Source organism: Pteropus medius, unplaced genomic scaffold, assembly GCF_902729225.1.
Source record: "Pteropus medius unplaced genomic scaffold, Ma_sr-lr_union100, whole genome shotgun sequence".
NCBI classification, from domain to species: domain Eukaryota; kingdom Metazoa; phylum Chordata; class Mammalia; order Chiroptera; family Pteropodidae; genus Pteropus; species Pteropus medius.
In genome coordinates, this window is record NW_024353909.1 from 1,678,684 (window position 1) to 1,704,440 (window position 25,757).

The following is a 25,757-nucleotide window of genomic DNA, read 5'->3' on the forward strand; positions in this document are numbered from 1 at the left end:
AGAGTAGGTGGTGCCATTACAGCAAAAAATTAGCCCGAAGGATGGCCTTTGCAGCTCCAGGACTCCTGCTGAGGGTTGGATCAAGGGGGGCATCTCCCACCGCAGTAGTGGCCTCCCTCATCAGTACCTGGGCTCTGGTGGGCCTTGGGTGTGGAAGTGTTCTTTCTTCTGGGGGAGGATTCTTTTTACTCTTGAACTTTTGGGTTTTATAGTAATGCTTGTTTGCCAACTCCTTGTGATTGGTTCACATTGATAAAAATATGGAGTATGTGGAGCAGGGAGAAGTAGCTCATGCATTAAACTTTGACTCTTATCCCATCCTGCTCTCCTTCAGGGGTACACACCCGGGGGGATCAGTTGTCTGCCACTGGGTAATGGAAACCCTTGGATAAGTATTTTTTTTTCAGCTTTAGTGAGACATAGGTAACATATAATGTCATATAAGTTTAAAGTGTACAATGTGACAATTTGATATATGGACATATTGAGAAATGATTGCCACAGTAAGGTTAATTAACACATCTATAACTTCACATAATTGCCATTTTGTTGTTGTTGCTGAGACATTTAAGGCTGTGTTGTGCTAAAACCATTTAAGATCTACTCTCTTAGCTGGTTTCAAGTTTACGATACAGTGTTGTTAACTATCGTCACCATGCCATGCCCTGAATAGATATGACAGAGAAGAATGTGGGAAAGTAGGATGGGGTGAAAGGTTTCCTTTTAGATAGGGCTTTAGGGAAAGCATCTCTAAAAAGGTGTTCCGTCCTGAAAGATAAGGAGACAGTCAAGCAAAGAGCCACATCCAGGGTTGGGCCTATAAGGTATACTGGCCTGAATGCAAAAGAGACTGGCATATTCTAGAAACTTGTAGAAGGCTGGTGTGGCTGAGCACTGATGGAGGGTGAGTAGGACCTGTGAATGAGATTGGCAGGTTTGTGTGGTCCCAACGTGTCCCTCCTATATTGCCAGTGTGTCCGTGGGAGAGGGACACTGGAGGGGTTTTCTTCTGCCGGAGCCTGCTCAGACCTCTTCATTTCCTAGGCCTAACCTCATGGCCCTCTCTCACAGACTAGGTGGGAAGTATAGTGTATCCAGGAACGAGCGGTGTGAAATGGGATTTGAGAAACATAGTATTACCTCTACCACGAGCAATTAAAAGTTATGAACTAATGGATCTATCCCAATGAAGATAGATCTTTACAACATGGTTTTAAATTAAAAAAGGCAGGATAGGAAGGAATGAGACCTAAGGGGAAATACATGTATAAATTAAAACATGTACATACCAATTTGCTGCATATTCTTCCAGGATCTATCTGTATCTATGAACATTTATTAAACCTATTTAAATGTCTACCAATTGTGCATATATGTGTGTAGGGGAAGGTTAGAATGATAGTGGAAGTCAGGATAAAGGGAAAAAAAAATCAAACAAGAGAGAGGCCCTAACAGTGATGATGATGACAGTAAGTCATGAACTGAGGTTCATCCTCCAGCCAAATGACTCTAGGTGAGGACAGAACATGGAAAAGAGGGCAAGTGAGAGAAGGTAAGCAGAAATTGCAGGTAGGTGACCCTAGCAACAGAAGATGAGATAGATGCATATTTGAATGTAGGCAGGGCAGTGAGAGTGCAAGAGGGCAGCTGTCACAGATGGTGCATGTAGTAGGACAAAGAGGTAGCTGATGTAGAGGCTGAAGGTAAGCAGGTGACCAGAGTGGGGTTTGTGTGTGAGAGGGGAGATAAGTGAGTCTTTATATGCTGAAGGGTAGGAGGTAGGGATGAAGCCAGGGTTGTGAGGAAAGAAGGGATAATAGATGAACTAAGGATCCTCGTTGGTTATTTTGGTTAAAAGATTAGCCAAATTATATTGTTATTCATCAGACTTTAGCTGTGACATATAGAAAGAGGTCACAGATGGGTACTAAGCTACAGAGAAGGAAGATACTTTGTGGAGTGCAATAGACATGTATGTATGAGAAGAGATCTTGAGCTGGGAGAGGACTTCTTAAATATGATCTACAACGTGCTAACCATAAGGCAAAAGACTGATAAATTTGTCTACATCAAAATAAAGGTTCCCTAACTTCCGTGTGTGCAGGAACCACATGGAGGGCATCTTAAAAACACAGATGGTCAGAGATGCTAATGCAGTAGGCCAAACTATATAAATTTACAATGAAATAAATTTTAAAAGGTAATACTCACAGCGCATGATAATCATTTTACATTTTACTATCATAAAATGCGTTCTTGAGGTTATTTTTACCTGTTATATTCATATTTAGGTAATACGTGTGGTGCTGTGCTACTGTGCATCTCTTCCCAGCTCACGTTGGCATACTGAAATAAGCCATATGGGAGTATTTATACCAGGGAAATTGGGAAAGGCTACAAATCAGCACCCTTCTCCCTCTTCTTTGAAGAACTGATTGTTACATATTTATCAGCACACGACTGAATTTGGTCTCTAAAGAAATCAGAAGTGGTTTCAGCAGTGAGGAAAATCAAAGCATGAGCTATCTGAAGGGCAGAGAAAACTTTGTATATTCATAGCCTAAGCATTTTTTAGTGTTGGCATAGTACAGCAAGGGTGGTGTGGCATCTTGACCCAATCTTTTTGCACCCCTTCACCCTCCAAATTCCTTCAAAACCTTGCCGGGATGGTTGTAGCCCAAAGCAGAAATGACAGGAAGCAACTTTGGGGAAGGTTCCCAATTCTCCCTTGAAATGGCAATCAAATATTTTCTCTTGCTGAGAGATGAGATTAGTCAATGGTGCCATCTAGTGTCGAAGAACAGATTGGCTCCATAGAGGAGTACTTAACGATTTCTCTTGATTTAGGCCCTGGAAACATTAACTTTAATGTTTCTTCTTCCTTTCCTCTATTCTCTTTCCTCGCTTCCATGTTCCTACCTTCTGAGTCATTTTCTTTTTCCACCCACTCCCCCAACAAGAATAGCCATTTTTTTTTTGAAAGAACTCCATGTAGCTCCCAGGCAAAAATAAATAATGCCAAGAGTCGAATGACATAGATATGCAAATCAGTAGTTGCCTATAGTGTTTAATTTGAAGCAAATTTTTTTAGGGGAGTTGAAGAAATTGTTTCTTGTGGGTCACATAAATCAAATGTTCTCCGCCTTCCCAACATGCCTCATCTCCTTCCCATTTCCTGGGACAGGGGCATGTGAAGTAGCGTGTTGTAGTGCATATAACAAATACATTCTCAAGTCTCATTTTTGCTTTATAGATATTTTCGTAGAAAAAATGGTAGAAGTCCTGTTCATAACTTCCCAGTGAATGGGCTATTTCATTACTTTATGAAGACTTATGTTAAGTCATTTATTTGAAGCAAAAGTAATTATATATGTTTGAGTTCTCATAGCTGGAGAGTCCTCTAGAAACTGGAGGATTCTGGGATTGCTAATTCCTGCTACAAAGGTTTACTTTGCATGTAACACTTTGGAGAAGTAATATGGTAGCTTCTCAGTAAGAGTACTTCCCTTTTGTCTCTTTAGTGATTGATGGTCTGAGCAAAATTAAATAACATTTAACTAGTTGACTCAAAGTTGTTCCATTCTGATAGTTTCCATCTTTACATTAAGAACTAGCCTGTAAATTCAGGGATATTTCAGATGTTATCACACAAAACCACTAAGGAATAAATATCATACATCTCTGTAACATGTGTAGCAGGAACAGCCTGATTGCTGTAGCAAGTCATTCTGAAGTGTTTGGAAGTAGAAGTGAAGGTAATGTTACAACTATGGATACCAGATCCAGATTTGGGATCTTTTCCCAGGATACTTTTTCAGTGTTTTCAAAATAAAAGTAGTTTAGAAATCTTGAGACCACCAGGCTATACACATGCAAGGTTTCATTTTAGTTTGCGGGCCTAAGGTTTTAACAAGTTGACTGCTATTAGTATAAGCAAGACTTTATCAATAGCCTTTCAGTGCTCACCCTCTCATACAGGATGGCAGCAATTTTGCCTTAGAAAATGAGTCTAAATGACTCTAGAGGCTATAAACTATTTTTGTTTAAAGTAGGAATTGAGAATCCTATTAGGAAAATTCAATTTTGCCCACATGTGGATCAAACTATTAAATATAATAGGCCTGGGTGTATTTCCATGTTCTTAGATGCTCTATAAACATTTCAGCTTAACAGTGACAAACTTAAAACCCTGTGGCATATTTTCATTAGACCCTGGAAAGCTTTTAAAAGTTCATATTGTACTAAAGATAGACCTGAATCCTGTGTGATCTCAAATTACCGCCTGACCCTTAGAAAGGGTCCACTACTTGGGATGACATTCTCATTTCCCCACCTAAAGCCTCAGAACCATTGCATCCTGGCTTTCCTAACTGTTCACTGGAGAAGTTAATGGTCCAGGTTTCCTTTTCTTATCAGTCTGTTGTAAACAAAGAAATCGAATTGCAAAACCTTCAGTAACTTCTATGGTTTTAAATATATCTCAAGCTTTGAACTGTGCCTTTCAAATCTTTTACTCAGATGCACCATCTGATTTTTGACTGCTGCAATAGACAAGTAAAACTTGGTTCTCTGTAGGTCTTCCATTACCATCCATTACAAATAAGCCTTGATGTGGGCATGCTTCTATTTCCATAGAATAAAAGCTGTTAAACATCATAGTATTGACAAAGTTCCACTTACTAGCTCTTTGGCAGGTCTGTGGAATAGAAATGGCTACTTCTGTAACTTTGAAGCACTATAACATTATGAAGTAGTGTTTGAGATTGCATTTAGTTTTAGTGCTACTTTATTGTATTCTTAAATCTCTGGACCTTGATAACCCAGATGGTGCATTTAGAGAACTTTAACGAAATTCTAACTGCTCAAGAGAGAAAATTGATATCCAAGCGACTGCTGTTTTACCAAATAACTCAGCAGCTTATTTAATTTGTTCTGAAGGAGCCATGAGCACTTATTTTGGGGGAATTTCATTCTGTCCTCAGTAACATCCCCATCAACCTTGTAGTCTGATGTACTCAGACCTTCTGCAGTAGTAACTGAATGTGTCCCTTAGGAACAACTGCTTTAGAGACTTCACAGATGAGGATTCTGAGGCACAAACTAGGATTCAGGTCTTTCGAGCTCAGTTGAGAGTTCTCCTCACTATAGCAAGCTAAATTTTAAGGAATGAGACTCTTTCATAAAAGACTCCCAAGTCTAAGATAATCCTTTAAGGCAGCTTCAATTAAAGGCTGCATTGTCTGCTTCTGAATACAACAGATCCGCCACTCCCAGAGTCAAGAACGACTAGAACACAGACTTAAAAACCAAGCCATTTAATTGTGTCTTTGAAGGTAAACAATACATGAAGCTGGATGCCAAGCCCTGAGAATGCCAGAGCTACGGGTTCAAAAGTCCCATGGTGCTGTATTCTCAACGGAGTTCAGAAGGGTCAGAACTTCAGTGTTCCGAGGCAGAGCACTTTTGGAATTCATGCATTCCATTTAGCAATTCTGCAAACTGCCAGAAACAGACCCTAAGAGTCTTGAGATGGAGAAAATTCAACTCCTGGTTTTACAGATAAAAGAACGAAGAGTACCAAAAATGTTATGTTTACTCTTCTTCACTTTTCTCACACAATCTGAAGCCTAAGCTGTCACATTCCCAACTCATAGCAGCCTAAACTGCAGTTTAGGTACGAGATCCATCCCTCTATCCATTTACGTCCACGTAATGCCATAGCAAGAGTGACCAGTGGCAGAGAGCTCTCATCAATGCAGCTTTTAACAAGCACTTAAAATGAAAAGAACCCTCTGGCGGCACACTGAGTTAGTTTATAAGATTTTAATTTACAAATTAAAAAGCAACATGTTTTATTTTTTCTCCTTTTTCTCTTCTTTCTTTACATCACTCTTTTCCTTATCTTTCTCTTTGTCATCTTTTCTATCCTTTTTGCTCTCTTCTTTTTCCTGCCCTTCTTTCTTCTCTGCATCCCGGTTGGCAATCTTGTTGTTGATGAGGTTGTGTAGGGCGACCACAGAACGGATCAGGGAGGCCAAATACACCACTACCATCTGGTCATTGGTCTTCAGGTAAAAAGCTTTGACAAATTCCTGCAGGCTCACGTCTGGCAGCAGGTTGAAGACGTCCTGTAGCTGGTAGATGATCTGGTGGTTGATGGGCAGCTTTCCTGTGGCCACCTTCTCCAAGTAGCTCCTGATATCCAGAAGCTTGGAGTTCAGTCCCTTCAAACCATGGACCTGGTTTGTGATCCGCTGAGAAAGAGTGCCCACGGTAGTGTCTTTGATGTCTCTGTAAGAACCCACAAGGGCGGGCAGGAAAAAGCATCAGTGTACTTACTGTATCATTACTGTATCATCACACAGATTCTTACATTCTAAGGAAACACCCAGCTTTGCAGAGAGGGGCAAGTTTTCAAAAGAAAAAATATTACTTCTCTATTTTACAAAGATCTGAGTATAAATTGCCTTAATTTTGTTTTCATTGAGAGACATGTACTTCATTTTTCTCATCACAGGCATTTTTTTTTTTTAAAGCTAAAATGAAACTATTTTCACTTAAAATAAAAGCTCTCTCTTTCAACTTCCCTGTTCCTAAAAAAGGGTGGTATTTTCTCCACCTGCATCTATACGATGTTGTGAGTCAGTAGTAACTTTTGAACTGGAAAGAATCTTATTGTTTGAGAAACACTATGACCCTTTTGAATGTAACAGGGTTATATAAGCAGAGTACTTTCAAATGAAACCCATCCAAAGAAGTAGATTCTCTGCAGAAAACTGGCTAGCTACATTCACTGAAAAAGACATACAGTAGAAAAGGACATGCCTAAACTTCTTTTACATGTCTGTTCCTGTCACAGTCAGCGTTGGTTTGCAGACAAGGTATACTATTCACAAAGTCATAAAGCGTAACTCAACTTTAGAGGTGATCCAAGCTTAGAACCCAGGTCTCTATATTCCTGCTATTGATATCTTCCTACTCCGAGCAGCCTCTTGGACACTTATGACTCTGATGCCATCCTAAGTCTCACCGTAACAAGTGTTCGACTCCAACTTCCTCAGCTTCCTCTGCTCCAATTTCACTGGTCACATGCTCAAATGTTTTTGAAGTTGGCGTTCCATCCTGGAGAGGAAACTTAACTGTAGTTATTTATTTATAAACAAACTGGAACATGTTCCTTTTCACACCCTGATTCTTCTGCTTTAAGTCTAATCACTTCATGGGTGCATTACTAGGTTTTCCAAGGCAAGGGGAGGGGGTAGGTTTAGTCTTCTCTTCTAGGCTAATTATCACAGTGGCCTTGCTCAGTGACAAGGTTTGCTGGGGCATCACTAGCTCACTTGTGAGGAAAATCTTGATATCCTCTCAATCCCACAGTGGGGACTGATTAGGAAGTCTTTATTAGGTTGACTTTTAAAGTATATAGTTCTTTCCAGGAAAGGTAATATAAAGAATACCTGTATTTGAGACAAGCTCATGTCAGAAAATATAACTTTTAAGCATCCATTGTTCCTTGGATCAAATGACACCAGAGCACCAAAATGATGCAGTAAGAACAACTGGCTTTCTGGTGGCCGAATTTATCAAAGATCCATCTGGGGATGTGGTACACTGTATCACCTAGTGATTTCCTGATGAGACTCAGGAGAAACTTCTCAGATCTACTAACAGAAGAGGATGTACATCTCCCGTAAAGGCTGCAAAATGTTTGCGAGGCAGGACAGCGTATCAGTGAGACTATAGACTCTATAGCCAGACTGCCTGGGTTCAAAGTCTGGCTCTGCCATGTGTGTGATAAAGGAGCTACAGGATCTTGGGTAAGTCACTTAATTTCTACTAAGTGGTATAAACCTCAACTGTTATTATTTCATCCAGGGCAATGTGAATCCTGCCAATGCCACTTTCCTCTTGGCTTTGTAGGCTAGGATGGTCACAACCTATGACGATCTTGGGGGACTTCATGGCACAATTTTTTTAAGTACTAATTTTTCCCTGGTTTCATCTTACAAATGATCCTTATGTCCCCTCTATCCGCTATTTCAAAATCTTGCTTCACTGGTGTATGTGTATACATGCATGCATGAGTGTAAGCAGCCTTGAATTCCTTTTAGAAAGAGGCAGGGTAAAGATTAACTTAAAAACTGTATCAAGACAGGGATGAAAGCCTTATGGCAACTAGACAATAACTTTAGATCTAAGCTCCCTGGTAGCAAGGCAAAAAGAGAAAACGAGGATAGAGTTCAGTGCGAGAAACATTTGCAGGGAGCTAACCTAAAATCTTTTTTCCAGATTTAAAAACCGAGTCTAAGGATAAATACTACATATATAAATCTTAATATAGACTTTATCCTCCAGGCTTTTGACTTTGGAAATTCAAGATCAAGCTATCTGCATACCCTAAGTGTAAATATTTTATGCTCCTATCCTAGAATCAGAGTTCAATTTCCCAGGAAATAGAGAAAAGCTATATTGTGGCAGCTCTTTATGTCTATACCCAACGCACAAGCTAATGAACCACAAAGCAGGTACTGGATGAGGTGAAGCTGAGTGTTCAGGTGTCAAAGCACACAGATGGGTCTTGCCATCTAGCTCCAGGCAGCTCTGACATACTTTATTTGAAAACCTATGCTCTAGTCTATAGGGACTGAAAATCCTCAAGGAGAAAGGAATATTGGCCCAGAGGGGGCCCAACAGTAGAAACTGCATAAAGACTAAGCTCACTAGGCTCTACATTTACTTTGTTATGAACATCCTTGGGCAATCGCTGGACTACTTTGGGCCTCAATTTCATTTGTAAAAGGGGACTTTTGAGTTTTACAATCCTCTATTTCTAAAATGTGGCGATTCAAACACTCCAAGGAAAAAACCATAATACCAAACTGTTAACAGAAATCAACAACCTTCTCTTTGTTATAAAGGATTTGCTGACTTGGAGGAGGGAAAAAAAAACCCAAACCCCAAACAATTGCTCCATAAATAGCAAATTTAATTTCCTAGGCTCATAGCAAGATGACTTACATCATGGACTTCTTCCACTGAAATATATGCTTCTGTGGGCAGTCCCAGGTCCTTTGGCTTCACGTCAATGATGACTAATACCTGGCAGAAAAATACATCTAAGCAAACCATCTCATACTGAGCACATAAGGAATAACTGCAGCCATTCTTCTGATCATGAGTATTGAAGCAATTTCATTCATTCAATCGGACATGAGTAAGAATTTTCAGCAAAATGAGTTTACATTCAAATCTCATCATTTGCTATTCTTCACTCCCATTAATTAACAAGCTGAGGAGTAGCATAGTACAGTTATCAAGCACAAAGAAATTGGAATCAAGGCAGCCAACATTTTAATCCCAGCCTCACCATCTACAAGACTTACTAACCACTTTAAACCTCAGTTTTCTTATTGTAAAGAGGTTAACAGCTCCATATAGTCATTGAGAGGATTAAGGAAGACAACTTAGGTACCTGGCACTTGGCAGGTATTTACTGTTAATTATTTAATACAGTGGGTTATTGTGTAATACACAGAACATTACCAATTAACACAAGCTTACAAAGAAAAAGCAGTGAAATGATGTGTTACCCAAATCCTTCCTAGGATGCTCTTATTTGAGTTCGCTGGCAAGGAATATCATTCAAGAGTTTTAAAGATAGAGTGTACTCACTGAGTTAGGGCAGTATCTTTTCATGAGTTCATTGATGGCGATGTCATTCTTGTGTAGTTTAGGGCCTGTGTGGTACCACCCAACTATTCTTTCTCTGGCTGGGAAGGAAAAGATTGGTGGGTTTGAAGTGTTATATGAAGATCTAAGTAAGTCCCTTAAACAGCATAAGAACTCCAGTTGTTATGTTCTCTACTTTTTTCAAAATTCAAGACAGAAAAAAAGCAGCAAGACAAAACCAGAGACATCTACATCTCAGACTAGTTTAGGAGACCAGGCATACATGATAACCAGAAAATAATTCTAAGGCAATATATAAACAAATGTGATTTCATGGCATATAGATTACAACTGTGATTATTGCAGGAATAATCATTTCCAAAGTAATGTGGTTGCTGTAATGAAATGAAATGAAAATATGTGATGGAGAGAGATATTTATCCTGGTGGTACTAGAACTCTAGGGGCAGGTGAGTTTTGATAGTTTTTCACTTTTCTGCTCTCTCCCCCCAAACCTAGGTGGTCTTAAACTGCTATTCTAGTTTTTCATTTATTCTACTTTGTTCATCTACTACCACTAGTCTTACTTACTTAAGTCTAGCTAAGGAAAGGGTCCTTTAAATACTAAGAAATGGGAATACTTAAAAAAGAAAAATATCTCACACACACACACACACACACGTATAAATGCCACAACACCTTAAAAAATCAAGACATACCATTGACCTTTTTAAACATTCCATACATGTTTTCCAAATAATCATGGTCTAAAAACCAGACAGAGTCATCTTTGTCATCTTCATCAAAAGGTACTAAAGAGAAAAAAAAAAGTAAGATTTAGTTTAGAGAGTTAGAACTCTAGAGCACAGGTCACAACTGAAGACCCCTAGGCTAGATCTGATCCATGTAGGTGGTTTGTTCAACACAGTAATAAAATTATTTTTGAGTTGCTCTCATTAAAAACAGAGATTTCGCATAAAAATCCAGACTTCTAGCTTCTCTTGAAAAACCAGGAGACCTGCCAACAACTGGCTAGAGCCAGACAGAAGCTGTGCCTTTTAAAAAGGACACATGCCCTTCAGTTTGCTAAAAGCCCCATTACTTCCTCATGTTTGTTTGGCAAGTTACGTTACTATCTGGTCCTTTTAAACATTGGAGTTAGTGACCTCTAGTCCAGAAGTCATGCCAGCAATTATTTTGTTCTTATTTGTTGTTGCTTTAATGACAAAATACACTGATATTTTCTTATAAAGATTCATGAAACAATCAAGGAATATGTTCTCCAACTCCCCCTTGCTAACCCATAATTACAGTTAATAGTTTAGTGCATGGGTTTACAAACTACACTGTCTATTTTTATAAAGTTTTACTAGACTACAGCCACCCATTTGTCTACGTACTGTCTATAACTGCTTTCCCACTATAATGGCAGAGCTTGGCAGCTGCAATGGAGACTGTAAGGCCTGTAAGTTTAAATCATTCACCTCCAGTTTAGTGTGTAGCCTCTAGCCTCCCTTTTTATACCACAGCAATTCTTAATTAGAATCCTTGGTTATAGTAAAAAATGGAAACCACAAAAAGTTTTTCTTTTTTTAATTTTAAAGTTAACTGAGATTTTAACCATGCTCAGAAAAATGTAAAATTGGTCTTTTACCTGCAAAACTATTGGATACATCGAGTACTTTCTTTTGCCATGATCCCAAAAGCACACCAACAACACGCTTCTGGTTTCCAACCTTGCCTATTCTGAATGAGAAAGCAGAAAGTCAATCTGATAGGCACACAGAAATGTGCCAACAATTAGATACTCAACAGGAAATATTAATGGTACAGATACAATTGAGTTTACCTGGGAACTAATCTCACTAAACAAATGTAATAGAGTTAGGTTAGTCCTTAATATTAAATTCTAATAAATATGAGTAATTCATGAACTTTCTACACTGGCAGTTTTTACTTACTGTTAACTGCAAAGTAATACAACCTTGGAGAAATCTCAAACTTAACAGAAATTTAAAAGAGAGAAAATGAAAACTCTCCTGATCATAAGAGTTTTAAAATGTTACTTGGTATTTGAAAAAAACATTCATGTTACCACCTTTATTTTTTTTCTCTGCAGCTTACTTTTCTTCTTTAAACTTTCCCCATCTTCTTGATCTTTGAATCTTTTCTGGGATAAAGATGCTAAAGTAGAACCAGTTTTATGGTCCAGCTTGATACTGTTCTTTGGCACATCTATTCCACATCAACAAGCCCCACTAGATGTAATACTTCTTTGAACCAGCTAGGGGCTCAAAAAGTGATTCTGATGAAGAGGCATGTGTGTCATCTGTGGTCTCTCAATTAAAAAGAAGTCAAAAGTGAGCTGGTGACTAATCACATTGAGAGCGGGACTGAATCAGTGAGATTTTTCTTCAGAATTTCTATTTCCATATCAAACCTCAGTGATTTTGTACTAAGGAGCTATGAGTGTAGCAAGTGAGACACAGACACAATACAAGTCTATGTTCAAAGGAAATACAAAAGCCACTGTGAAATGAATTAAGATTCCAATTTCTTAACAGTCACTGGCTTCACATTGGTTTAACGGAATTATTTATCTAAACATATGATTTGGCAAATTTATAAATGCTTACTCAATTTGTGGTTTGGGTCAAACAAACTTAAGGATTCTGTATTCCTGGTGGTTCTTTTTTGGAAGTCTTAGGCACTGAGTTTCCACACATCAAAGTAAACTTCCACACTTACTTTTCTTTTGGTTTACAAAAATCCATTTGCCTTTTATAAAACCCTACATTTGTTATCTGACACAACAGCCAGCAGTGTGTGCCTGCACTATGCCCTTAACAAGTGTTTGCTGAGTTTGCTGAATAGAACTGAAATGATGCGTGCCTCATTAGCATCCCCAGTATCCTATGGGAAAAAAACAGTAATTACTGTACAGTGGGAAAGTCTACCTACATATCCTGGTAGACTGAAGGTCTTACAAAGCAATGGAACTAAACTGGGGACCCTAGACCTTTTAGTAATTTCAAATTTGTTTTTGGCGCTCCGGTTGAAGCAGTTGTACAAAGCAAGATGCAAGAGAATGAATGAGCACCTAAAAACTATGACCCTACAGCAGATGCTCCCAACCGGGTCTTTATATTTGCCAATTCAAGTAATTAGCTTGTAAAATCTATGAACACGTGTAACAGGTCCAGCAGGATGAACAGCTTGAAAAGAAGCAAGGGGAGGCGGAATAACCATCTGTGGATGTTTTCTTATCTAATTCTTTTATGCCAAAGTCTATAACCGATTTCACTTTTAAGAGAAAAACTTGACACCTCATCTGCTTTTTAATTTATCGTTAAGCCAAATTCCAGCTTAGAAACTTTCACAAGTTAAAACCACAGCTCTTCCAGGGAGCCCTTTAGGGCGCTGAGACCAGAATTTCAGTCACGGCTTTTAGATGCACAAAAGCGCCAGCTTGAAGAGCTTTCCTAGGAGACACTGAGTCTTTCAAGGTGAAAAGGGGCAGAAAAAGTGACAGATAGGCACGAGGCCTGGGGGACCATAGATAACTGAAGGCTGACCCCCATAATCTGGCAGCGTACAGACTTGGATAAAAGAAACGAGCAGACCAGCACCCGGAGTGCCGGCTAGAGCCAGGGTACGATGCTGGGTGACTCGAGCTTCCTAGAATCGCGGATGGTCTGGAGCCCTCGGCAAGGTAGAGCCGCCCTCCGCCCATCAGTGCTCCAGCGGCCGCTGCGCCTTCCCCAGAGTGCCCGTGACTCAGCAGCGACGGTGCCGCCAGCCACACTAGGCCGCCCCGCGCCGCCCGCTCACCGGTTGAAATGATCCACCACACTGAGCAGCACCAGGGGGTGGACCACCACCTTCTGCACCGCCAGCTCCGGCATCGCGAGACACCCCACCCGCTAGGGTCCGCTTCCTGCGACCCGCAAACACAAGTGGCCCCAGCGGCAAGGACTCTTGCAGATCCTCCAGGCCCAGCTCCACCTCTTCCGGCTCGACCGCCGCCGCGCGGCCCCCTGCTTCCGCTCCCAGAATGCCGCGCGCGTAGTTGCCGGGCTGTCGCTCCTGCCGCCAGGCTGAGGAGGGGAAGTGCCGGAGGAAGGCGGGACATGCTTTAGGTGACTGGCTACGAGTTTCCCTGGTCTTGAAAGCTAAAGGGACACTGAAGACTGATAAAGGTTGACTTCTTGGTATTTGGCGTGCACCGTTCTCTGCAGCGGCGTTTCGCCTCGGTGCCCTCTCAGCTCCCTCTCAGCTCCCTCGCCCCTTATCTGAAGACTAGGAAAAAATACAAAGAAAAAATATAAATAGTAGTAACTAATATTTCCACTGTCCAGGAAAATGTTCACTTTCGCTTAAATTCAAAATCCTCCATAACTTCTTTGAGGAACTAACTTTAAATCTCTAGCATTAGTGCGCGCCTTTACAGTAGATTTGGTAACATCTCATTTTACTGTAGGGGAATTTCCCCTTAGTCTTTACTATGGACATTTTTGCAGATAACCTGTTTTTATACTTTTCCACTTGTCTTTATATTACCATTTAGGGCTAGCTAGAAGAGCGCAGTTTGTGCCTAGAGTCAGACCATTCAGGATGCTTTTCACAGACACTTAGGGTTGGGGAAAAGGTGGAAGGCAATAAATATGTTTTGATATTTAGCTAGGAAAGAAAAAAGCTGAATGGAGAAACGTAGGAGTCAAGGACTTAAGTTTATTTTCAGAAGGAGGCAAATTACTTAAAATCCATACAAATTTATATTTGTCTAATTTTAAGTTGCTGTGTCTCTAAACAAAATACTTAAACTTGAATTATTCACTTCTTCTTTTCCTGTCTTTAAACACATTTTACCTTTCCGATATTACCAGAGGATCTGACCCCTCTGAAGAATGGCCAGAGAAATTTTTTTTTTTACACCTACAGTACCTAGTCTCCTTTGGTGGTCTCCCATCCAAGTGCTAACCAGGCCTGACCCTCCTTTGCTTCTGAGATTAGACGGGATGGAGCGTGTTCAGAGTAGCATTAGCCTGAGAATTTTGCATTGAATCGTATATAGCCTGCTTCCCCGTGTTGCCCTATTTTTTTTCTTTTTCTTTTTTTTTTTTTTTTTTTCTTATGGAATTGAGTTGAAGTTGTGCTTGGTATTGTAGCCACTACTAGAGGTTGAGTTCATTCAGAGGAATGCAGAAGGAGATATGAGAAATCCCTTTCTTTAGTTCTTTGAAGGACTTGATGAGAGCTTAATTAAGGGTAGTACATTTTCCTTTCCTTATTTTTTTTCTTTTTTTTTCATGTTAAATTCTTTTCTCATGGGTGGCTCCAGAGTATTGTGGTTAGCATGTCAGCTTTACACACAAAGGTCCTTGGTTCGCGTCCCAAGTGGAGCCATGGACCATACTCTGAGTGTGCCAAGCCCTGGGTGCGCCAGGCCCCCCAAGTGCACGTCGGGAGCGTGTGGGAGGAGATGCCCCGCAGAGATCCAGTTCTTAAGGGGAAATGGCAACATCCATAGGTCAAGGTTGGAAGTGGGTGGATGGGGGGAATTAAAGAGGGGGAAAGAAATTCTTTTCTCAGATTTGTTGAGATGTAATTGACATATATCATTGTGAAGTTTAAGGTGTACACATGATAAATTGATACACATTTATATTGTGAAATGATTACCACAGTAAGGTTAGTTAACACTTCTATCAGTTAACATAATTGCCATTTCTTTTTGTGGTGAGAACATTTAAGATCTACTCGCTTATCATCTTTCATGTATATAATACAATATTGTTAACTTCAGTCACCATATTGTATATTAGAGCCCCAGCTTACAACTGGAAGCTTTTACTTTTTGACCATCGCCCTGTTCCCCCCACCCCCAGCCTCTGGCAACCACTGTTACGTTTTCATGAGTTTGACATTTTTTTTTTGGTTCCATATGTAAGTGAGATCATGCAGTATTTGTATCTTTCTGCCTCATTTATTTCACTTAGCATAATGCCTTCAAGGTTCATCTATGTTGTCACAAATGGTAGAGTTTCTTTCTTTTTATGACATTATTTCACTATATATGTATTTGAATTATATATCACATTTTCTGTTTATTTCTCAGGGGCCATATAGGTTGTATACATGTCTTGGGCATTGCGAATATTGTTACTATGAACATGAGGGGGTGCAGACATCTCTTTGAGATGCTGATTTCATTTCCTTTGGCTATATACCCAGAAGAAGAGTTGCTGGATCATATGGTAGTTCTATTTTTAGTTTTTTTGAGGAATCTTCATGCCTTTTCCCATAGTGGCTGTACCCATTTATTCCCATCAGCAGTGCACAAGGGTTCCCTTTTCTCCACATCCTTGCCAACACTTGTTATATCTTTGATACTAGCCATCCTAACAGGTGTGAGGTAATATATCATTGTGGTTTCAATTTGTATTTCCTTGCTGATTAGTGATGTTGAGCATTTTTTCATGTACCTGTTGGCCATTTTTATGTCTTCTTTGGAAAAACATTCTGGTCCGCTGCCCATTTTTTAATTAGATTTTTTTTTTTGCTGTTGAGTTGTATGAATTCTTTATATATTTTGGATATTAAACTCTGATTAGATACATGGTTAGCAGTTTTTTTCTCCCATTATATAGTTTGTATTTTCATTTCGTCGGTCATTTATTTTGCTGTGCAGAAACTAATTTGAGGTAGTCACACTTGTTTGTGTTTTGTTGCTTACACTTCTGGTGTCATATACAAAAAATTGTTGCCAAGACCAATGTAAAGGAGTTATTTCCCCTATATTTTCATCTAGGAGTTTTACAGTTTCAGGTCTTACATTAAACTCTTTAATCCTATTCAAGTTAATTTTTGTGTGATGTAAGATAAGGGTCCAATTTCTTTTGTTTACATGTGGCTGTCCAGTATTCCCAACACCATTTATTGAATATTCTTGGCTCTCTTCTCAAATATTAGTTGACCATGTATGTGTGGGTTTATTTTTGGTCTCTGTATTCTGTTCCATTGGTCTGTGTGTCTGTTTTTATGCCAGCACTCTGCTATTTTGATTACTGTGGCTTTGTAATAAAGTTTGAAATCAAGAAGTTTGATGCCTCCAGCATTGATGATCTTGCTTAAGAATGCTTTGGCTATTTTGGGTCTTTGTGGTTCCACACAGGTTTTAGGATTTTTTTTTCTATTTCTGTTGACATCGCCATTTTTTTCTATTTCTATTGAAATTGCCATTTATAGAGATTGCATTGAATCTATAGATGGCTTTGGGTAGTATGGACATTTTAACAATATTCTTCCAATCCATGAATATGGAATATCTTTTCATTTATTTGTCTTCTTCAGTCTCTTTAATCAGTGTTTTATAATTTTTAGTGTAAGATCTTTCACCTCCTTGGCTGTTTATTTCTAAGTATTTTATTGTTTTTGATGCTGTTATAAATAAGATTATTTTCTTTATTTCTTTTTCAGATATTTCCTTGTTGGCATATAGAAACACAACTGAATTTGTATCCTGGAACTTTACTGAATTTGTTTATTCCAACAGTTTTTTAGTAGAGCCTTTAGGATTTTCTATATATAATAAGATCATGTCATTGGCAAACAGAATTTACTTCTTCCTTTCTGACTTGCATTCCTTTTATTTTATTTTATTTTATTTTTGTTTTGTTACCTAATTGTTGTGGCTAAGACTTCCAGTCTTATGTTGAATAACAGTGGTAAGAATGACCACCCATGTCTTGTTCCTGGTCTTGGAGGGAAAGCTTTCAACTTTTTACTACTGGGTATGAGATTATCTGTGGGCTTGTCATGTATAGCTTTTATTCTGTTGAGGTATGTTCCTTCTATACCTAACTTATTGAGAGTTGTAAACATCAAATGATGTTGAATTTTATCAAGTACTTTTTCCGCATGCATTAAGGTGATCATATGGTTTTAATCATTCATTAATGTGGTGTATCACATTTATTGATTTGTGTATGTTGAACTTATCCATGGTATAAGTTCAGCCAGGTATAAATCCTGTTTGGTATGATGGATGTGATTTTTTTAATATGCTGATGAATTTGTTTCGCTGGTATTTCGTTGACGATTTTTGTATCTATATTTGTCAGGGATATTAATCTGTAGTTTTCTCGTAGTACCCTTATCTGGCTTTGGTATCAGGCTAATGCTGGCCTCATAAAATGAGTTTGGGAATGTTCCCTCCTCTTCAGTTTTTTTGAAGAGTTTGAGAAAATTTGGTGTTAATTCTTCTTTTAATGTTTGGTAGAATTCACTAGTGAAACCACCTGGTCCTGGGCTTTTCTTTGTTGGGAGGTTTTCGATTACTGCTTTGCTCTTCTTACATGTTAGTAGTCTGTTCAGATTTTCTATTTCTTCATGATTCAGTCTTGCTATGTTGTATGCTTATGGGAATTTATCAATTTATTATAGGTTATCCAATTTGTTGGTATGTAGTTAGTTGTTCATGGTAATCTCTAATGACGCTTTTTATTTCTCTAGTATCAGTTGCAATGTCTCCTCTTTAATTTCTTATGTTATTTATTGAGTCTTCTCTCTTTTTTCTTAGTTTAGCTAAAGATTTGTCAATTTTGTATATCTCTTCAGAAAACAGCTCTTAGTTTCATTGATCTTTTCTATTTTTCTGGTTTCTATTTCATTTATATCTGCTCTGATCTGTTTGTATTGTTTTTTCTTCCTTTTGCTAACTTTGGGCTTAGTTCTTCTCTTTCTAGATTCTTGAGGTATAAAACTAGGTTGCTTATTGAAATTTTTCTTTTTTTCTTAATGTAGGCATTTATCACTATAATCTTCCTTTTTAGAACTGCATCCCATAAGTTTTGGTATGTTGTGTTTTCATTTTCACTTATCTCAAGATATTTTTTGATTTCCCTTTTGATTTATTCTTCGAACCATCGTTTGTTCAGGAGTATGTTGTTTAATTTCCAGTGTTTGCAAATATTCCAGTTTTCCTCTTGTTCTTGATTTCTGGTTTTATGCTATTGTAGTTGGAAGAGATACTCGATATGCTTTCACTCTTATATTTGCTGAGGCTTGCTTTGTAACCTAAGATATGATCTATGTACACTTGAGAGTGTGTTCTACTGCTGTTGGATGTGGTGTTCTGTATGTGTGTGTTAGGTCCATTTAATCTAAAGTATAATTCAAGTCCATTGGGGCCCCAGGAACTATCTGGGGTCATAGGAGCCAGCCAAAGGTAGGGTGGGTCGGGAGCCTGGATTTGCGGGAGTTGGCCTGTCCCTGGTGCTGGAGCTTGTGGTGAAGTTGGGTGCTCAATTCACTTCTCTTCCCCAGCAAGGAGGGTGTTTCTCCCCTGCCGAGCTGCCTAGGCTTGAGGGAAGGGTGACAGGAGTAATGTGAAACTCTTTCCTATCTTCTTTAATGCATCTTTTCTTCTGTCTCTACTCTACCCACATGCTATAATTTCTTACCTGAAATTCTTACCTCTTGTGAAGGTATTTTTGTGTGTAGATAGTTGTTCAAATTGATATTTCTGGAAAGATGAGTGCTAGAAATTCCTACATTGCCATCTTGCCCACATAACTCCCACCAATGTATCTTTGTCTTTTAATTTCAGGAGATAGCCCCAACAGACCCTAGTATCTTAAAAGAGTTCTTATTTGTGTTAAGTCCAGAACATGGAATAATGATCCTGGAAGCATGGAAGCAAATCCTTTGAACTTTGCAGCCTCTATTTATCACCTTATTAGATTTGGAAGAAAGAAATATAGCAAATATGTCACTTTCAGCCTAAGCTGTATTTATTGTTGGGCTTCAGACATTCCTGGGAATGTCTGGCAAACCAGGGTAGGCCCACCAGAACTCAACTTGCATGAGTCACTAAGAAACCCAGAATGGAATTCATCTTAAGAGAAGAGTCAGATAGACCAATTTGACCCAGAAACAAAGCCTCAATCTTTGGAGAGAGAACAGTGATTATTGAGATAGTATGAATCTGCCACTCAGATTTGGCTCAGTTCAGCCCATCATGAAATTATATCAGAGTTTAGAGAGCTATGTTGGATAACTTATATGAAAAAATTGAAAGAGCTGTTTAATAAAATCTTTGTGAGACATTCCAGCACAAGTAGTAACACTGCTTATAGTATTTGTCTAATAGAGTGTATCCCCAAAACATGGAAGAAGCCTTCTTATTTACTTTGCAATTTTGGTCCCATGAGGCATCAGTACTTGAGTGATGGTGATGGCAGGAGACTGGAGTCTATAGGAATTGATGGTGTTTAGCAGTGTCAGCAGGCCTGAGGGATGTAGAGACATTTATCAGACAGGGACCAGAGCAGGAAAAATGAAATACCCCAGATTCACCATTGTATGCATGTAAAACATCCCTGGAGTGGGAGAAACTTAGTAAAGTCCTGGAGTTCTGTGATAACAAGGAGAATGCAATTGCTGATGAAATATTGATTATATGTGTATATAGGATGGTATTAGGTATTCAACAAAGACTACCTAAAAATAATTCCCTGCCTATTACAAATTACATATATAGCTCAAGGCCTCTGTTGTTCATTAAAAAATTATTTTTTTAAGAGGAGTTCTTTAATTTCTCTATCATCTCATAATAAAAGTAAGAAAATAATTTCAAAATTCTAGTACTTTATTAATCAAAGTTGACGGCATACAAGAAAACATTGGAATGAAAAAGTAAGATTTTTAGAAGTAATGTATACAAAGGAAAAAAGCATTGTAAAGGTATATATGTGTGTATCCATGCATTGGACTGTGATTATGTTATACTGAACTTGTCTGTCTGTTCTGATGGAGGCTGTTATGTACATATGCAATGGAGGTAGTCTTGGAAAATTATTAATGTCCTTTCTGTCCTTTGGGTTTCCCATATAAAACATTTGCTGTAGTTTGTGGGGAGAGTGTGGCTCAAGAAGAAGTAAGTCAGATAAATAGGTAATATTTAGCTTCTGAAATGCAAAATTGGGTTATTCAATAAACTAATACCTCTGCAAATTAGGACATCTGGGGAGAGAATTTTCTAAATCTTTTTATTCTCCTTGTTTTCATCCTAGCTTAGATGTTCGTAGGGTCCTCCTATAGTTTAAGGAAATGACTCGCTCCCCACTAAGGCTTAGCAAGAATCAGGAAGAATGAAATTACGTAAGGGAGGTAAAAGAAAACACTTCTTTTCCTTCCAAAAGAAATGAGAGAAGACAAGGAAGGTGGTCAAATGTGACCACCTTGGGCTTTCTCTCATTGTCTCAGAGAGTAGAAGGTATGTTTTAAGAGTAAGGGCACTATAAAGCAGGGAGGAGTTCCTGTTTGTGCCTTGTTTGGGACCTAGGAAGATCTTAGATTGTCCTGCATCTACCTGTATATAGCACAGTGAGGGAAGTGGAAAGAGGATTTTCAGGTTTGGCTGCCTGAGCTACCATGATTCTGGTGTGTGGCCTAGCAAGAAGAGATGGCCACAATGGGAGTAGATGTCTGCTCTGCCCTGAATCCCACAGCACCGGATGCCTTAGCTGGCCTTCACCACAGTTACAGGTATACAGAGGTGCTGAAGTAAGGGCAACTGGCCTGGAGCCCTCCCAGAGCAGTTTAATCACAGGAAAAGGTCCCAGGTACACCAGCTATGGAATGGACTTTGGAGGCTAGCAAGACCCTTAACAACCAGGCTATAAGAGACATTGTATCAGAGATCAACAGACTGGCCAGTGTACATCCAGTGACCAGCATGAAGACTAGGCCCCATTCCTCTTTGCCACTAGGTCATGTACCCGTGACACTTCTCTCCCTGTATACCAGCAGTCCTCCTTAGAGAAAGAAGGGCGGATAAAGAGAACACCAGCTAAGAGATGGAAACTATTCTAAAGGGATTGTTTAAGCCAGTTTGGACATTTAATTTTTAAAAAGTTATTTTTCCCTTGTTAATCAGCATGTGGAAGCTTCTGAAGGAAGGTTAGTTATAGACTAAAAAGTACAGGTTCCCTGCATATTTGATTGGCAAATTAAATGTGAATTAAGTTTGTGACCCCAGTGTCAGTAGGTACTACAATCCTCAAAACCTGAACATTCTTTTCCTTATTGAAGGCAGTATGTGGAAACTAGGTGTAACATATCATGAGTGAGAGGGAGAAAATTCTGATTTCCATGGAAACCTTAGGTGAGCCACCCTGGGTTAAGAATTTTGTATGGATTTTCTACAGTCATGTATACTCTGGCTGAGGATGATAAGCAGTTTACTAAAACACCTTAAGCCTAAAACTTTTATGAATTCCAGATCAGGATAGACTTTTGACTACATGATCTCTCTACTGGATGTTCTATGTTCCATAAGCCTCTCAAGTTGAGCAGGATAGAATTGAACTTGCCATTTTTCTTCCCAGATTTGCTTCTTTTGTAGCAGCTTAGCAGATGCCCTCTCCATCCATGTGGCTTAGTCAGGAACTTGGATGTCATTCTAGATTTTCCATTTATTTTTCACAGAAATCTAATTGATTAGTCAGTCTTGCAAATGGCTTGAGACTCGTCACTTTCTGGCATCTCCCTGCTCTTCTGACTTCTTTACACAGCACTTAAACACCAAACAGAGTGGTAATTTCTCTGCTCTGTCATGCTCACTCATGCTTTGGTGCCTTTGCATATGTTTTCTCTGCTTGCAATGTCCTTCCCTATGTTGTATGCTTATAGAACCCCTAAGTCATCTTTTGAATCTTACTTAGTTCAGGAAGCTTTGTAAAGACTTTGTCTCCCAGGACAGTTAGATTTAAGCATTTGGCAGGCAGATGCTCTGTTTTTGTACTTAACGGTACTATTCGATACCTGTTTATTTTCAGGCTCCCACAGTAGAACAAGTGGCCCTAGAGAGTAGGGATTTTGTACTATTCATCTTTGTGTCTCAAAGCAGGCTAGTGCCAGACATTTAATAACATCCGATAATAAACACTTGTTCAATGAGTAAAATTCTAAAAGCTGTCCTTTTAGAAACTTCTAATAATTTTGTGTTTTACTTTTGACTTTTTCCAGGAAGATAGGTAAATTAGCATTTGTATTGCTAAGCGATCTCATGCAAACTGAACTGACCTTTCAGTTGATTCTGAATGTTTTTAATGTTTTCCTACTTTTGAGTAAGCCTATATATGTAAATATGGGCAAGTTTGCAAATGTGGCCCTCAATTTGTCTACTACCCTCTGCTTACAGTTTAACCTCTTCAAGAGTGGGGTTTGTTTAGCTATATAATGCACAGTAATGTGAGATTTTTAATAAATGTAGGAAATATAAAGTACTAATTTTAAAAAGTACTCTGTGACTACTCATGTTTTAATATGAACTGTTACTAGATAATACTTAAGAAAAAAGCCTTGAAAGAAACATATCAAATTGTTAACAATGGTTGTCTTTGGTGACAATGAGCAGTATATTTCATTTTTTTACTGTTACATGTTTTCCACTTTTTCTCTAGTCATATTATTATTATTTAGTGGAAATCACTGGAAACAGGTTGTCATATTCGCAGGGCAGAAGAACATAGTGATTAATAGTGTGACCTCCATAAACAGACTTGTGCATTTTAACATCCTCTGTTTCCTTATTTGTAAAAGTGGATGATGATACATTTATTAATGAACATATATTAGCCAGACCATCCTTTGATTCCCTTCTCTTTATTGTTTGTGTATCTACAATAGATTTTTGCTTTATGGTTACCATGAAGCTTATATAAGATATAATAGTTTTTTTAAGCTGATAACAACTTTGATCACATATAATTTCCCTTTTACTCCCCCCAACCATATTTCATGTTTTTATTGCCATAATTTACATCTTTTTATATTGTGTATTCATAAACAAATTATTGTAGCTACAGTTATTTTTAACATTTCTGTCCTTTAACTTTTGTACTAGGGTTAAGCGATTAACACACCATCATGTTACAGTATTAGAGTATTCTGAATTTGACTATATACTTTTACCAGTGTTTTTTATATTTTCGTGTTACTAATTAGTGTCCTTTCATTTCAGCTTGAAGAACTTCTTTCATCATTTCTTGTAAGGCAGGTCTAGTGGTGAGAACTCCCTTGGATTTTGTTTGTTTGGGAAAGTATCCTTCATTTCTGAAGGACAACTTTGCCAGGTAAAGTATTCTTGGTTGGCAGTTTTTTTTCTTTCAGTACTTTTAGTATATCATCCTGCTTTTTCCTGGTCTGCGTCTCCACTGAGATATTCGCTGATAGCCTTATGGGGGTTCCCTCATGTGAGAAATTTTTTGTTTTTTGCTGCTTTAAAATTTTTCTCTTTGTCTTTGATTTTGACAGTTTTATTATTATGTGTCTTGGAGAAGATTATTTTTCGTTGAAATTTTGGGGTGAGCTTCATGTAGTTGGATGTCCAAATGACCAGATTTGGGACATTCTTAGCCATTATTTCTTTAAATAACTTTTCTGCCCCTTTCTCCTCTCTTCTCTTTCTAGGACTTCAATAATGCACAGGTTGTTTCTCTTGATGGTATCCCATAATTGATATAGTCTTTCTTCACTCTTTTTTTAAGTTTTTGCTCCTTTGACTGGATAATTTCAAATGATTTGTCTTTGAATTCACTTATTATTTCTTGTGCTTGGTTTTGTCTGCTGTTGAAAGCTTGCTATTGAATTCTTCAAGTCTGTCATTGTATTCTTTAGCTCTAAAATTTGTTTGGTTCTTTGTTATGTTTCCTAACTCTTTGTTGAACTCTCATTTTATTTTTGAATTTTTTTTCCGATTTTGTTAAATCATTTATCTGTGTTCTCCTATAGCTCTCTGAGAATCTGTAGAACAATTATTTTGAATTATTTGTCAGGCCGTTTGTGTATCTCCATTTCTTTGGGGTCAGGTACTGGAAGTTTACTGTTTCTTTTGCTGGTGTCATCTTCTCTGATTCTTCAAGATCCATATAGCCTTGCATAGGTATCTGTACATTTGAAGAAGCAGTCACCTCTTCCAGACTTTATGGACTGACTTCAGTAAAGAAAGACCTTCACCTGTAGGTGAGAGTATGCTGGAGTGTGCTATGGGCCTAGGTCTAGTGGTACAGAGTGCTAAGTCTGAGGGCAAGTGGCGGCTCTGAGTCCAGGGGTTGTGGTGTTTTGTTAGGTGGCTGGGGTCCACAAAATCAATAACTGCATGATCTTTGGCAAGAGCTGTAAGGTGTTTCCAGTGGCTGCAAGGGCTGTTAGGGTCCTCAGCAGTGCCTCCAGGTCTAGCTGCTGGGACCAGGGCAGGTAGTAATGGTGGCCAGAGCTGGTAGTATGCACACACTTGGCTGCAGGTGCCAGCTGCAGGTGTCTGTGTGGGGGCAGATACACTGTGTGCTGCAGATACACGCACAGTGGTGATGACCAGAGCCAGCAGCACAGGCCAGGGCCAGTTGTGGGCCATGAGCAGCTGTGAGGGCTCTGGCTGTTGGTGTGTACTTGTATGACTGCAGGGACTAGCTGTAGATGTGCACTAGCCAGACCCTTCTTGATTGCTAGTAGGGCAGTCCTGCTCTATCCAGCTGAAGCACAAAGAGAAATTTATTATCTCATGTAATAGGCAAACTCAAGGGCCCTGCTGGTTCCAGAGGCTCAAATGATGTTTCTCTTTCTACCTTTCAGCATCCTTCAGTGTTTTGGCTCCATCTTCAGAACAGTTTCCTACCAGTGACAGGGAAACATGTTGATGGCTACAGACAGTCACAGGTTTAAATCTTTAAAGGAAGAGAGACCTTGAACTCCAAACCTTTGTTTATGAAATTTGATTGGCTTTTCTATGACTGGATGCCATCTTAGATCTAACCACGGTACCCAGGGTAATGGAATTCTCTAAATGATCAGTTTGGGATCAGTTTGGGGATAGAGCAGCTGTGATGGATCAGCTCACCAGGATTACAAGGAGTGGGGAAGGAAAAAAGAGGGTGTTATAACCAGAAGAGGGGTAATGAATGCTAGACAGGCAAAACAAGTTTATCCTGTGATATAAAGAGCTTACCACAAGTCGTGGAACACAATTAGAATTCAGTAGATGTTAGACATGATTATTGTTAGAGTGTAGGGTTGTCATTATTA

General features: G+C 38.8%; 1 protein-coding gene across 1 annotated transcript; it reads right to left on the reverse strand.

Annotated features, from left to right (window-relative positions):
- Positions 1–5,299: 5,299 nt before the first annotated feature.
- On the reverse strand, positions 5,300–13,686 carry PSMD7 (proteasome 26S subunit, non-ATPase 7). Its single transcript, XM_039852068.1, has 7 exons — positions 13,500–13,686; positions 11,323–11,414; positions 10,388–10,480; positions 9,673–9,770; positions 9,019–9,099; positions 7,031–7,122; positions 5,300–6,291 (listed from the first exon to the last, which is right to left on the reverse strand). The coding sequence occupies exons 1-7, from the start codon at positions 13,571–13,573 to the stop codon at positions 5,853–5,855; spliced, it is 969 nt and encodes a 322-aa protein (XP_039708002.1). The 5' UTR covers positions 13,574–13,686; the 3' UTR covers positions 5,300–5,852.
- Positions 13,687–25,757: the final 12,071 nt, after the last annotated feature.